This window comes from Lycorma delicatula, chromosome 3 (genome assembly GCF_047948215.1).
Source record: "Lycorma delicatula isolate Av1 chromosome 3, ASM4794821v1, whole genome shotgun sequence".
Taxonomy (NCBI): Eukaryota; Metazoa; Arthropoda; class Insecta; order Hemiptera; family Fulgoridae; genus Lycorma; species Lycorma delicatula.
The window spans coordinates 63463552-63480384 of record NC_134457.1 but is presented as its reverse complement, the minus strand read 5'-3'; the positions used below and the strand labels follow the sequence as shown (position 1 = coordinate 63480384).

The window sequence follows — 16833 nt, the reverse complement described above, 5'->3', positions numbered from 1 at the left end:
TGGGAAGTAAAATATTTTAACGTAAAATAATCTAAAGGAAATTTATAGTTTCCTTGTGCACAGCATTAGAAATTTTATAATATTCTTTTTATTTCTTGAGCTAGAAGAATACGGTCTTGTTCAGTGTTTTATATCTTACTCTTTCTTAACATTTCTGCTACTAAAAGACTTTACTGAAGCCTGTACACCAACATTGGTTATTGAGCGGAAATACCACTAAGTTCAACCGACAACGATTCTGTTAACTTTCGTTTCCTCTCTTCCTCATTCTCTTGTTCAGATATTCTCCTTTTTCTCTGCTTTTCCTCCTCAGTAATTTACATTTTACTCAATTTTCTTCCTTTGTTATACGCGTTTTTGTTTCTTTGTTTTCTTTCTAACTATAAACATCAGAGCAATATCTGTTTGTATTTGATTTCATTTTTCCCCTAGGTTTTTTTAATCTCTGACTTAATTAAGAAACATTATTACGGTAATCGTATTAAAATATGTGTTCGTAAATTTTTATTTAACGAAACGTTTTAAAAATCATTATATTAAAAAAATTAATTTCAATAGTTTTAAAATTAAATGATAACACAATTAAAAATGTATTAAACATTTAATTTACTTGCTAACGAGAGCTATTATTACTTCTTTATTTTAAAATAAAGATATACTTGATTACTTATATTGTGTAGCACATTTAGTATATACTCAGCTCAGCTGTTTTAGAATAACACATGAAGATTGTATATAAAACTGGATATTTTTCAAACTGACCTACTCTAAAGCCGATTTATTCATAGAATTTTCAAAAACAAAAAAAACCTCGTCTACATACAATAGCTCTTCAAATTTTAATTTTGCTATTTAAGTGAAATTTTCTTTTAAAAGAAAATTAAACAAATTTTAAAATTTATCTTTTATTTATACAAACTATTTTATCATTATAATTCTTTATATTTGATATTTGGGGAAGTAATTTATCTTTATAAAATTTGTTTAGAAGGCTTGTTTGTGCAAAGTTAAAAATAATATTTTTGACACGGTTAGTAATCTTACAGAATTCTAGCATCTCTAGGAATTCTAGGACGAATGGAAAGATTTCTTTCTATTCGTCCTTTTATACTCCAAAACACAATTTTTTTATAATGGGTTTAGCTAACATTTTTATTTGGGTTTAGCTAAGTTAATTACCATTTCGCATTAAGTAAATCTTGGAACATACTTTCGACAAAAAAAGTGTTGAAAATGGATTCTTCAAATGTTATTTTTCATATTTAAGATTCATCCTCACTTTTCCCTAATAAAAAATGATTAAGAATATATATTTTCAGTTTTCAATTTTTTTAACAAATGTTTTTCCACACTCAACAGAGAAAACTTCTTAATGAAAAATTACTTGTTTATTTACAGTTTAAAAATTTTTTTTAATCATCTTTTGTTTAATACAGTATTATTAAAGTGTAATTCCTGATTTCATTCCGATTTTTAGAGTATTCTTGCACAAAATTTAAATGGAAAATAGAATAGAATAAATAATAGGTATCTGTTCTGCTTGGATGCTTTATCCCTTGTTTCGTAGTAGTTATTTAGTATGATTTTGATAATTTTTTTTTTTTCATTTCCTGCTAACGGCTTTTTTCATACTAGCGGTGTTTTTTTAAGCTACCCATAATTTAAATAAAAATACAACTAAAAAATATAAACTTAAAAAAACTAATAAAAATGTTTTAATTAAATACGCTCTGTAAAGAAAAAAATAATAAGTCTACTCAATTCTTCTAAGAATTTCGATTTTTTGAGGTTGGCTAAATTAATATTTTTAATAAGTCATTTGCTTTTAATTCGGCACAAATTCAATGATCGAAATTTAAGGAAATATTGTGCAATAACGGTTTTAATATATTACGTGAATTTTTTTATTTGTTATTTTTACCTGTAGCAGTACTTATTTTTAGTGTTGTTATCTATTTCAGCTGTCAGTTGATCCGAATAATGATGATAAGACTACGCCTAGCGAGATATAAGCATTGTCAAACCCTGAACGATGCTTCTGATAACTTACCTTTGGCAATACATTTGATAACCTTCCGATGGAGAATAAAAACGTGAATGTTAGCCAGAAGAGCACTATTAGATCCCCCGCCAGTCCTGTATGGACTTACTGACGTAATACGACTATATGATCAACTTGAATCGTTAGATTTTGATTTTTATTTCCCTTTGTTTGTAGTATTATTTGATTTTTTTTTTAGTTTTACGGACTTTTTATGAGTGAATCTGTGCAAATGTATTTATGCAAATGAACTATGGCTTATGTATGTATGTTTTATTGAGGGAAATTATTAGAAACCCCTCATAAAATGCTTATTGTAATTCTATTTCCTTATGGTTCTTTCTTGAAACCGATTGTAAATAAATAAAATCGTTACTAAATATTCACTTTTATGTAGCAATAGTCTTTCAAAAAGTATTAAGAACAGCGATAATACTCTTAGATGACGTATATTTAACATAGAGAAAAAACGTAATATTTATTTTTATTCATGTAGAAAGGCTACATATTTAGAGGAAATATGTCAAAATAACATGGAAATTTTTCGTGAAGGGTGGTGGAAGAGAGACCCATTGGTATGTAGATGACTGGTAGGTTTGAATATTTCGTCGACGGACAGGCTCCTGGTATGCAAATGGAAGAATGACGGGAGACCTCAGGCTAAACTAAAACCAGATTTACAAGCATTACCATAGTTAATTTCCTTTTTATTCATTTTAAACATTCTGTTCTTATTTATAATATTTAATGTTATCATTGTTTTTAGTTATATTTTCCCATTCATTATTAAATCATTTTCATCTTAATTAATATCGTATATTATAATTATAATAGTAGGCTACACTAAAATATTCGTACACTAAAGCTCTTGTAATTTAAAATAAAAGAAACTAAAATTGGCCTAAAAGGAGTTTTGTGAACCAAAGTATATATAATTAAAGTATTTTGTATCCCATCTTTAACTCAAATTGTAGTAAAATTTGCGTTCATTGACATTTACGTACATCCTAATTGTCTAGAATGCCTAAACAGCGTTCCTTACAGAGTTAAAATTAATTGGTTTATTCGATAGAAGTGTTTTAAATTCTTTTTATTTTGTATTTAAACAGTTTTGTTTTAAATTTATATAACTTTTTATATTTTATTCTTATATTCTAAACAGGATTTAATCATATTTTTTGAGGGAACATAGTAGTTTCCAGAAATTTTCTCATTTGTATGCGTAAAAAAACTTGTATTATGCAGAGTTTATATATATATATTATCCTGTAAAAGAGTATCTGTATTCAAAATATCACATAATCCTAACTTCAGTAATTATTATCAGATAATTATGCACCTGAACGTACAATAACGTGTTACACGTTTGTTAGATGAACAAAAAAGATAAGCTATAATTTAATGCTTTGTATTTTTTATTTAGCTGCAATCCCCATGAAAACATTTTAATTTATGTACATTTCAAGTATACTTACATTTTCAAGTACTTGATCGTATGAAATATTGTTGCTTAAGTAATTAGTTTAATTTTTGTGAGAAAAAATATGCGCATAATTAACGTATGCAATTACAATTACATAAAACTACGTGTAAATTCTAAGTTTAATTATTATTAGATGCTGCGATAAATTACTATTTAAATTATTTGCAGTTGAAGTAGTATTTTTACAGTATAGCAGATTTACAGAGTTCCTTCTTTTGCCAATTTATCAGAATTTAGTCATATATCTTTAACAATGAATTTAAAGCTTAATAGATCCCTTAATAGGACGGACAGAATACAAGTGTTAATTATTTTATTTTTATTTTTCATTTATTACAAATTGTCTTGGAAAAACTAAAAGGATATTAAAGAAAAATACCCTTTTAGAACTAAATTTTTAACCTTGCTGAACTATACTTAGTTATGAATTGTGCAAAAATTGTCTAAAAATATGCCGTTAATTAATACGTCACTCGACAAATTGTTAGACTGGAATATTGATGGTTATGAATAATTTTAGTGGAGTAATGATTAAAATATCTCTATCAGGTAGGAAAATATGAAATAATGTAATTTAGCCTACTTAATTTTACACAAAAAAAAATATTATTATAACCTGTAGCAACAGTTGAATATTTTTTTTTTACATTTTTTATTCAAATAGAAAAGTTCATTCTGTAAATTTAAGTTAATAATAATCTTTTATATTCAGAAAATGAACTAATTCATTGATTTATGTCTTAGAATTTCCTTTTATTTTTAAAGTCCTCATTAGTATCTTAATACATTTATCAGTCATTCCATTAGCAAATTTCAACTGACCGGTATTGATATTTTCTCATTCGTTCAGCTGCAGTATATTCACACAATTACATAAAAACTATTCTTCAAAATTTTCATAAATATTTATTTCACTTTATATTCGGCTATAAAAGTTTAGTTAATTGATTTCTTATTTTTAGTATAATTTTTTATGAGCTTTCTTTCTCATTCAATTTATATTTAGATGTTTAACTTTTTTCTTCTTTTTTTTACTTTTCATATGAGTTCATCTTTTTTGATGTATTATGACCTTATATCCCGAACGCACTTTTGTCTAGAGACAAAAGTGCTTTTGAAATTTTATGGTTTATGAACGATAAAATTTATCCAAAATGTAAAAATAAGCTGCAAATCACGTTACGTATCATTAATTTTAACTTATTGGCTAGTTAAACGTAGAAGATTATTGATTAAGAGGTATACTTTTTCTGTATTAACAAGTCTTTTAAGTAGATCTTTTCAACTCAAACAAAAGAAAAAGTTTAAGATTATAAAAAAAAGATAAATATAATCATAACCGGTTTTTGGGTACAATGTAGTACTTAATTCTTGAAGGGTAAGATTAAATATAATTAGACTTCCTAACAATACTCTCTCATCGCTCTCGGTTAAATTTGATGCCGAATTTACTAAGAATTTCTAGTTCCATTAATATATATATATATATATTATATAAAATAATAACTACACTCTATTCTTTAATTAGACAATATAAAAGAAAACTAAATAAGTTAGAAAATTATCTAAATTAATAGAAAATGTTCTAATGCAGTTCATTAGATCAACAACCAAACGACAAAAAAGCAAAAACTAAAGCAGAAAACCTCGACGTTTCGTCCAAGATGTAGGACTTTATCAAGCCAAACAATATAGAAAGTTTTATATATACAGTTTTATTATCAGCGATGTCGATGATCATGGGCATTAACGTCTGATTAACTTTTGAAAAACGGAGTCGATTTCGAAACTACATGTTGATATTTCTATTTATTTAAACTAAATATTTTTTACCTTACATTGAACGTTAATATAATTATTTTAAATTAATGCTCAATTTTTTTATTTTATTTTAGCACTCATTTTTACTTCCTTGTACGAAGTAAAGGAAATATTGTGATCGCGAAAAATTTCGGTTTTCAGATTTTAACGATTATATCCATTTTTACCATCCCTGAATTTATTTTGACTAGTTTCGGCGTAACGTCTGTCCGTACGTATGTATCTCGGCATAACTCTTAAACGATTAGCCGTAGGATGTTGAAATTTTGGATTTAGAACTGTTGTAACATCTTGTTGTGCACCTCCCCTAATTGCAATCAAATTGTACAAAAATGTCCAAAAAAGCCCAAAACCCAAACAAATTTGGATTTTGGACTTTTCCTAGTAAGTCCTCATTGAGAGCTTTTCAACGATATATCATAAGTGGTAGTTATTTTCATTGTTTCCAGAGTAATACCCAGATAAAATTTGAATTTAATGCTTGTGGTAAATCAAGTTAACCGTGTTAACGGTGCGGGTGTTACACGTTCGCCGATTAAAAGTACTTCGTAAAACGTCAGTCGAAGGCTGTTTGACAAGGACGTTAAAAATACTTGGACGTACGATAATAAAGAGCGAAACATTGATGTTAGTGGAATGACGTGAAAATCGTCAATATGTGTTACACCATGAAGAAATCTTTCTTTACTAGTTATGTTATGCTTGGCGCACATCAAGTTAAAACATGGTTTCCTCAGTTGATAATGGTTTAGTATACTTCCAAGATAACTGCCGTGTAAAAGATTTGTACAATTTCGTTTGGTGTGCATTTTGCAGATTGTGGTAAGGTTGAAATTCGTTACCTGAATCTCAGATAATACGAATATCTAGTGGTATTCTTGATTATTACATGACCATAACTGACAAACTGTTAAATTTATTACATTATGAATTACACTCAGATTATTTATTCGTATACTATTGTATTTATTTGAAATACATTACGGTCTTATTTTATTTATATTTGTCACTACTGTTATTTTGTAAAGGGGTGGTTTTTTACATTTATGATAGATAACGTTTCTGTTTTTGTGGAACTATTTTTCAGCTGCTTAGTTTTTTATTTTGTCATTTGTAAAAATTTTGACAGTTGTTTTCAGCGGTTGTTAATCTTTAGCTAAACTTTTGTGAGACATTGTTTTTATTTTCTCCCTAATAACCTTCCTGGTTGTACGCCTATGAAAAAAAAACCAAAGCATTCATTAGGGAATTTACAATGAAAAGAAGAGGAAAAGAAAGTAGCATTTTTATAGATTAAGTCTATCTAATTTAGCAGACTGCAAAAGAAAAAAATTATCTTTTGTGAAGAAAATGTTAATTGTTTAAGTGTAAAATATAATTAAAATTTACGAGCATCGTATGTAGAATAACAACATATATATATACACACACACACACATATGTACAGGTAATTCAGGAAGGATGGGAAATAATTTTGAAATTGATTCTACAGCTTGAAATACGGAAAAAATAATCATTAAATGTATGTCCGAAAACGCTTTGTTACCGAGTTACGGCTAGCGAAAACTTTCGCCCGGATTTCAGTTCCCTCGGTGAAATGAGGTCATACTGAAAGTTTTAACGGATTATGTAAGGGGTAAACTTGATGATATTTTCTTATCTTTATTGACCTGACAATCGAATAAAACAGATCCCAAAACTTTATATTCCGTAGTTTTCATGATATTCAACGTAAAACAGAAAAATTCGGTTACGGAAAGCATGTTTTTTAGGCTTGAAGTACAATAACTTACTTAAATGATTAATAAATGCGTAAATTTTATTATCAAACGTTAAAAAGAACTTAATACTCAAAAAATTGATATAATAAAAACTATGAAAAACATAACATCGACTTCCGTTATTAAAAAGAAAACAGAATAAAACTTAACAGAAAAATGTTAGATTGTAAAAAGTAAAAACAGCTGTTATTAGTATAATAATAAATTAAAGCCTTTGAAAAATTAAAATACTTTAAATTTACTTGAAAAAACTCACTGTGGTTTATATTTTATTAATTTACAGTAATTGTTGGAAAACTCGCACTAATGACATCGATGCACTTTTCATTTGTATTCTTTACATTTTCTGTCGCCAACCTATTGATATCTTCGCATTTCTTGATGAGGGCATTGAGAATGACAGCGATTAGTTCATCAAATGTATCTCTTTTTTGCTTGTTTACCTTGCATTTCATCCATCCCCATAAACAGTAATTAAGCGAGTAAGGTCCAGTGATCTAGGTGGCCAATTTATCGGCCCTCTACGTCCAATCCATTTACCATTTATTTTTATCTTTCAGGTAAGAGTTGTCTTACTTAAACTGATGGTGTTATATGGCGTTGCAACAAACGTACTTATCTGTCGTAAATCAATATGCGTGTCGATACTTGGTTGAAAAATTCATTCCTCAGCTTCGTAACCGTTATAAGTTTGCTTTATAGTTATTATACACAGTCGAACTATCAAGAGTAGGGTTACCGTGAATTGGGTACGGGTCAGAATATAGCATTAGACTGGGTTAATTCCATTAGAGAAGATTATTTCGGTTACATTGAAGTACACAAGTAGGGTAAAATTGGGGAAAGGTCGTCGTACATTGGAGATAGGTAAAATTGGATATGGTCGTCGAAATAGATTAAAGCTATTTTCGAGGCTCAAAAATAATATTTGTTGCGACTATCCACAACAATGAGTTTTTAGTGGTTTTCAAACGGCGAGTTTTTATTACTAGTTTTTTTCTGATAGTTACAAGTTACTGATAGACTCACTCAAACTCTAGGCAATGCTATCAAAAACAACTTAATGACGGGCTTACATTGTACTCTGATTTCTGACATGTGTACGAAACCGATATACTGGAAACGGAAGGATTCCGCCATTATACTGTAAATAATTGGTACCATTTTGTCGATATTCAGAGCGGTGCTTATATTCAAACCATTGAACGCTTGTGGGAAGTCGCTGAAATGGCGGAATGAAAAGCTTATGGGAACTATCAGGCACCATGTGGAATCCTACATCGCTAAATTCATGTGGCGCCGCGTGATAGTGGATGAGAACCCGTTTCACCATAAAATAATTGACGCAATAAGAGACACTTGGCAGCTGGAAGTCGCCATGTAGCAGTTGTTAAATAAATTTTCCGTGATTTTTAAATTAAAATAATGCAGTTGCCCGTATATTAACAATGAATAACGAAATTCGTTCGAAAAAGCCACCGATTTGAAGAGAACAAGTGGTGGTGGCGCCGGTAATCATAAAAGTACCATTATTATCTACGGAACAAAACAAAATATTTAAGCTATTTATTTTTTTCATCAAAATTTGTTAATTATTTTTAATACAATAAATAATTTCATATGATATATAAATCCCTTTAAGGGATCAATTCTCAGTGAATATATTGTATTGTCATTAAATTCGTATTATATTCTACAGCATTAACTAACAATTTTTTTTTATATTGCATGTGAGTTGTGTATAAAAATAATGTATTCAGGGTAGAAAAGTTTCAAAATTAGCAGCTGGTTGTATGTTGATACTTATAATTATTTAAGAGGTTTAGAATGTCTAGGTTATACGTTTTCGTGAACTTTTGGTTACTTGTCAACATCATAAACAATATTAACGTTATTATAACCTGTAATTTTTTTTTAACACCGTAAAACGGGAAATTATTTGTGCATCATAGTATTATTGAATAAATTTAATAAAAAATAATAACAGTAATAGTTTTATTTTTTTAATAAATTATTGTTATTTTATTTAAGTACAAAAGTCTGATGTGGACACCACATTACATGACATCCTTGTACGCCTATTAAATTATATATAGACTTTTTTTTTAAATGGAAAGTACATAATGTTTTATTTCATTAATAACTTCTGATATTTTTTCATATTTTTTTTTTTATTATTGAATTGTTTTTCATTGTAAAAGTTTTTTTTTTTTACATCAGATGTTAATACTTATTAATAAATCAATATATTAAAATTATATATATCTTACAAGTAAAAACAATTGTATTTCTAAACTTTACAACATCTCATCACAAAAAACTACTTTTGTCATTATATTAAACATATATAAATTAGTCGATATTAAGTAAAAGTTAACTTCCTTGTACGACGTAAAGGAAGTATTGTAATCGCGAAAAATTTTGGTTTTCAAATTTCAACGAAAATATCCATTTTGATCATCCCTAAATCGATTTTGACTAGTTTCGGCGTGACGTCTGTACATAGGTATGTGCGTACGTACGTATGTATTTCGCATAACTCAAAAACGAATAGCCGTAGGATGTTGAAATTTTGGATTTAGGACTTTTGTAACATCTAGCTGTGCACCTACTCTTTAGATTGCAGTCAACTGAACCAAAAGTGTCCAAAAAAGCCCAAAATCAAAAACAAATTGGATTTGGACTTTTTCTTAACTGCAGTAATAAGTCCTTATTGAGAGCTTTTCAACGATATGTCAAAAGTGGTACTTAGTTTCATTGGTTCCAGAGTTACAGCCAAATGAAACTTTAATTAATGAAATATTTGGATCTTAAAAGGGGAGGGAGGCACATCAGTTCGAATCATACATAATCTCCTTCTTTTATAACTTTTTTTTTTTAAATTTAAATATATTGATTTATTAATAATTATTAATCTTTGATAGTAAAAGAAATTTTACGATAAATAATAATTCAATAATAACGATAAAAACAATATATGAAAAAATATCAAAGTTATTAATGAAATAAAATGTTTTGTACTTTTCAATTAAATAATGTATTATATGTAATTTAATAGGCGTACAAGGATCACGCGGTGTCCACATCAGATATATTTTTTTTAATAGCAATATTTTAAATAAATATTTATATGTATTAGTAATAAGTTAAATTTTCAAGATATCTTTTCTTCTTATTTAGTCTTTCTATAAAAAGGTTTATAAAAGAGTTGGGTCAGATAGAACAGGGATTTATGTTCTAAACCAGAGTACAGCCAGCTCTGGCCCCAATACTCAGCCTAAATAAATCATACGCTTGAAGGGTCACGGAGCTGCCTTTTCGTCAATAATAGACTAGGTGCCAATTTTACAGTAACCTGACTTCTTTTCGAAGTAATGATTTTTTTATAAAATCCTTTAAATTTAATATCTGATTTATCTAATCCTTCTTTTTTTCATTATTTAATTATTTAGTGTAGCCAATTATACGTTTCAAAGGTATAATTTATATTGAAAAATGCAATTGATTGGATGTATATTTTACAATTAGTAAATGTTTTTTTGTTTTTTTTTTATTACTTTTTTTATCTATTTCTATTCAAGTTAAAAAGCTTTTAGATTATTCACACAAAACATAAATATTATATACAAGTGTATATATCTTGTATATCTATGATAACAGAATTAAATATTTTTTTTATAATTAAACTACCTATGGTAGTTTATTTATTAACACAGGATCACTATAAACACCGGATCAATTTAAATAATTTATCATGTTCAAAATTTTCCTGTTCATTTATAAGTATGCGTTTGTTTTTATTTATAAATATAAACAAACAGTATAATAATTTTTTTTTTAAATATTTAAGTTTTTTATTTATTTATAATATTTCTAGATTATTTTTTGATGTACACCTGTATTTTTTTTTGTATTCACTCTTTCTTTTTAAAAACTTTTGTTTAAAAGATTTATTAGTTTCATAAACGTATATTTGTTTACATTTAATACGATTATAAAATATCATACATTTTAATATCAACCTGTAACTTTTTAAATTAATACACCTATTTAATAGTAGTTGCAGACCTTAATAGTAGTCGCACACCTGGTTTAATAGATAGAGTAACGGTAAAAAATATTTAAGTCCGTTGGTCATGACAACTCAACTACCCATTCTTGTAGGTAAGATGGAAATACATTACCTGAAATACTATTTTATTATTTACAATGAATTCATAGATTCAAGAAACGTTTTATATAATTTGATAAGTTTATAAATTTTAATGTAAAATACTATTTTGATAGTGTTCATAGCTGGTTTTTTTAAACAATTCTATATAGTGTTAAAAGTATTTCTATCTTTTTCTAATTTTGAAACTGTTTATGTTGAAAACTTGAAATGTTTAGGAGATTTTATGAGTCAGTTATTATTATTATTATACCTTTTGATGATTAATAATAAAATGTTATAGTACTTTTATTTGGGGTAAGGTGGGAGGCAAACCAAATTTCTAAATATGCATACCCATTATGGGGCATTCATTCTAAAGCTGTTAAAAGAAAAAAATATCTAAAGAACAATTATAAACAATGCTACCATTCGAAATAGCGGTGGTGAAAAAGTCAAAATTCCTGATTTTCAAAGTTCAAGATGAAATGGATTAGGAGGCTTTGTATTTAATTTATTTAAAATTATTTTTAAGGCTACTTTTCATCTTATTTCACCTAAAAGGGGTTCACTGAATTCCTAATTTTAACCAATTGAGAAGTTAAAATCTCCAGTTTGTTTAGTAGAATTTCAGTTTATATTAATAAATATAAAACTTAATATTAAAAAAAGTTTATTTTTCTAACTAATCAATTGTTGATTATTCATCAGTTTATTGAATGAATATACATTTACAAAAAAATTTGATATCATGGTGTATTTTGAATTAATTTTTTGCTTCATTTTCTTAAATTAATATTTTGAAAATTAATTTAATCACTATTTTTTTTTTTAATAAATAACTTCGATTTTATTTTAATCATTTTAGCTTAATCTAAATCAGTGATTAACGTTGATTTTTATAGGTATACTTAAAATCAATTGAATGAACAATGAACGGGTGCTTCACAACAGTTTACATGAGAAATTCAGTAAATTTCATTCAGCTGTAAAAAAGACAAAAATATATTATTTGTGTTAATTATTTTCTCAATCTTAATTAAAGTAAGTAATAAACAAAGCATCCATTCTACTACACCTTTCAATGAATTAATTCAATCGGATTTTGAACTTTGAAAATCTGAAACGTTTTCTCTCCGCAATTATTGATTGTGACATTATAGAAAGTTATTCTTTAAAGTATTTTTCTCATCTTGATTAAAACTTAAAAATTACTTGTCCCCCATGAAAGATGTTATTTAAAATTTTGAGTTGCACTCTTACCCCAAACCAACCGCTCAAAAAGGAAAAATTTCATTATAATCCCCAGAAGGAACAATAATTGACCATAATCTCTCCTGGACGTTTCAAATATTCATTAAATAGACGAACATGAAAAATTGTTACAATACTTTCTTCTCACTTTCTTTCTATCTTTCTGTGTGTATATGTATATATATATATATATATATATATATAAGCTAGTTCATTCTTTATATATAAAGAAATGGCAGTTTTGAATAACATAAAAAACTTATAATTATAAGAACGATAAAAGATTAAATAAACTAGTTTCTGAGAAAATATAACATCTATTATAAAGCAAGTTTCTTTTCAGGCGGCAGTGGCGGTTCTGCCGGAAAACTCAACATTATCTTCAGAATCTTCAGATCCTGAAGCCGATCTTCGTGAACTGGAATGGGAAAGTGAACAGGTTAGTTAATTATTTTATGAAAAGAATACTTGGTATATTTTGAATTTAAGTATGACTTATTGTATTTTTATTGGTAATGATTAAAGTTTTTTGCAGGTTATTATTACTGTTTATATACTATGGAACTGGATTCAATTTATAACGTAACTGAAGTCTTTAAAAAATGTATTTTAACGTCGTTATCTGTAAAAATAACAAAATGCACATACTACGTGAATTTAAGCAGAAGGTGTGTGAGTAAAAATAAGATAATTATCTCCAAATTACTCTTGACTACTAAAAATTAATGATCTTTTTTGGATTTAAATTTATTTATATGTAAAGAAGCAAAAAATATCTGAGGAAAGCCAAGTTATCGTATGAATCCATCAAAAATACATTTGTTTCGAATTTGTTGTAACGCAGATAAAATTTATCAATTGTTAATTTTATTCACATAACCATTAATTGACCGAAATTTGCATTACTTAACTTTTTAATAACGGATATTCAAGTTGTGATCGTTCCGCATTGAAAGATTAAGGTACAGGATAGTACACGAGAAAATAATACATAGAATACTATCTCGAAATAGTATGCTACAATTTTTAAACGGAATATAAACGTAAAATAAATAAAAAATAAACTTCGTTATTGTAAACTTTTAATATTTAAACTATAGCGTACAGCCTAAATTTCTTTTAGTTAGTTTTAATAGGTTTATCTTGCCATATTGCCGGCTTCCCCCAAACCCCCAAACTGGGCGTGTCTTAGTTAAATTTTATTGAACACACACATACAACCGAAGTTGAATCAAGACTTGTTGTTAGTTATCTAAATTAATTTCAAAATGCTTGAAAAGAAGAATTAAAAATGCATATTTAATTATCCTTAGAGTATGCATGTATGTATATATATATACATGCAAATATATATATATGTGTATATATATTTGCATACATAACTTAAAAAAAATAACCCTAACCAAAACACACTCCCTGACTAGCCAGTCAGGGCTCGCTTCGAACAGCCGATCATCTTGCCAGGGGCGAATAGCCCTTTGGACCCCCGAACGCGTTCGTTATTCTCATGAAAGAAAATGTACATGGAAGGAAGTATAAAAAAATGAATTATGAAAAGAATCGTTATGTACAAGAAAAGAAAAGATAATCGGAAACAACGAAGAAGCAGATATACAGACATTACAAGTACTTGAAAAAATAATAAATTACAAAAGAAAGAAAAGTAGTAACCGCAATAATGTGAATATTAAATACTTTACAGATATTCTCATTAAAAAAGAAAGAATTAGTCATTTTACTTCATTATATTTCTGTTGTCGTAGTGACAAAAATATAATGATTAATTTTTGTTTCTTTAATTAATAACTTCAATTCACAATATTACTCCCAAGGGGGCTAGGGAGCTAATCTATGGCTAAAAACCTTTCCTGGGACAACACAAATGTATCCTGACTTGAATTGAATGCAATCGTTCGGTTGGTTCTCGAAAGATGGTGTTGCAAACAAAGAAACAAATGAACTTCCACATTTACATATAAGATATAAAGGCAGTTATTATTGCAACATAAAAATAAATACATGATAAAATATGAAACCTGAGGATTTTACAGAAATATTTATTATAATACATACAATATTGAATTATTTTCTAACTTAAAACATTATCTAGTAGCCGTGAAGCATTTGCAGTCGCCTGGACACTTGGCCGTCCTAAATTATACAGTTTACCGGCCTTCGTGGCGGGAGTGGTAGCGTCTCGGCCTTTCATCCGGAGGTCCCGGGTTCGAATCCTGGCTATTTCACACGCTACAGAAATTGTCATTCATCTCGTAATCTGAAGCAGCACCTAACGGTAGAACGGAGGTTAAAAAAAAAATAGTTTGAATTTTTATATTTTTTATTTCACAATAAATATCTTATTCACTCTTTTAGTAGATGTATCTGCATAATTATTAGGACAAAGTAAAATTTGCTTGCTCATATATATCCTTTATCTAAAGGAGAATTTCGGCAACGGAACGGATCTATGGCATTCGAACATGTTTTTTTAGATAAAAGGGTTGTTAATATCATGCAGGTTAAATTAATCCTAATTATATTATTTTAATGTAAAACAATTTTTTTTTTCCTAATGTGTACGTTGCAATCTCTTCAACTCGTGAACAGTAAGCAATCCCTACCATGGCCCAATGAGATAGAGGTGACATGTAAGTGAGGTGTAATCTTATACAGACTCAGGCCAACCATTCTTGAAACATGGGTTAATCGAGCCCCAACCACCAAATTACACCGGTATCTACTCTAGTACTGAAATCCGTATAAAAGGAACTAACTTTTTACAAGGATTTAACTTTCAGAACCTTCTACTTCGAAAATCAGTTATTGAACCTCTGACTTGGTAGGTAGGGACAGTGGGAATCCTGATATTTTACGAGTATATGTATGCGTCACGTTAAATTATGTTATTTGGTCTTCTGTGGGGCGGATAATGAGAGTTTCTGCACAAAATTTGTAGCATCGTTAATAAATCATCAAAAATCGATATATTTCGTCTTAAACCTTTCAGACCACAAATATATATTTTACATAATAAACAGCATCCGTAGGGACAGTGAGAATCTTATAATTCTTTTTTTTTAGTGTGCATTTTTATATCATTTTAGAAGTACATTCCAAACGTAACAGTTTACAAGATGATTCCGCAATTCGAACTTCTTATTTCATAATAACTATTTCTTTTTATTAAACCCTACTGCAAACATTGCTATTCTAATTTTATTTTTTCTCTTTTTCAATTTTATTAATACCTGAACTGTTTTATTATTCAATTCTTCCTTCTTTTCTGAAGACTATTATTCTCTTTTCTATTAACTTAGTCTCTTCAGTCTCAATAATTTTTGTTATTTTAATTAACATTTACTTTCATTTCTGTTCTGTCATGTTTCTTATAATTTTGATCATCTGTGATTTATCTCCTTTAAATATCACGTTATCTGTGAATCTTATACGGTTTAATTCTTTTCTCCTACCCTGATCCCTGATAATGCTAAAAAGTGTTTTTTTTATCATTTGTTTTATCAAGATTGGGGATGAGCAACAGTTTTCTCTTACTCCTTTTAAAACACTTTATTTTAATTTAAAACATTTTGTTTGTCCTTCTGCCATTTTCATAATTATTTTTTATTCTGGTACAATTCTTTAAATAATCTTTTATCAAATGTCCTTTCGTATTTTGGTGTATAAATAAGTATATATATATACTTATGTAAAGGCCAAAGGTTAAAACACGATTATTAGTAATGTATATGTACTGTTTTTGTTAACAATGTTTAAGGTTTAAAATAGTTAGTGGCTTTATAAAAAGTATAAAATACTTCTTTAAACACTAAACAATGATAAGAGCACTCAAATTTAGATATATTTATGGTAAATAAAATGAATTAAAAATTTTTTTTTTGTCACTTCACGTGAATGTATTAATGTAGTCTACACCTGTAACAACATTAAGTTTCATAAAAATAAATCTATTAAGAAAAAAAAATCACATTTCATGTGCAAATTGTTACCTTATATAACAGTAATATTGAAATATGAGAATTAATTGTGAAATTGTGTGAATGCCATAATTCTACAATAAATGGCACCGTAGTATATAAACAAACAAGAGATGTCATATTGTAAATGTTGAACTATCTAGCTTGTTTCAGACCCAGAGAGCTTTCCCATGCTCACGCTTTCTGTTACCGACGTAACAGCAACGACCAGCTTTCGTACATAATGTTCAAATACTTCACCCGTTCTCATACCCCTTTGATATCTGCTGTAGCCTACCCACTCAATTCACTACACAAGATGCAAATGT

General features: G+C 27.8%; 1 protein-coding gene across 1 annotated transcript in view; it reads left to right on the top strand.

Moving 5' to 3' along the window:
* The window catches only part of nolo (ADAMTS-like no long nerve cord), a 680775-nt gene that overhangs the window by 331452 nt on the left and 332490 nt on the right, over positions 1-16833 (top strand). The window contains exon 2 of the mRNA XM_075359132.1: positions 12874-12969. Coding sequence (XP_075215247.1) covers positions 12874-12969 — 96 coding nt within the window. The remainder of the gene's footprint in view (positions 1-12873; positions 12970-16833) is intronic.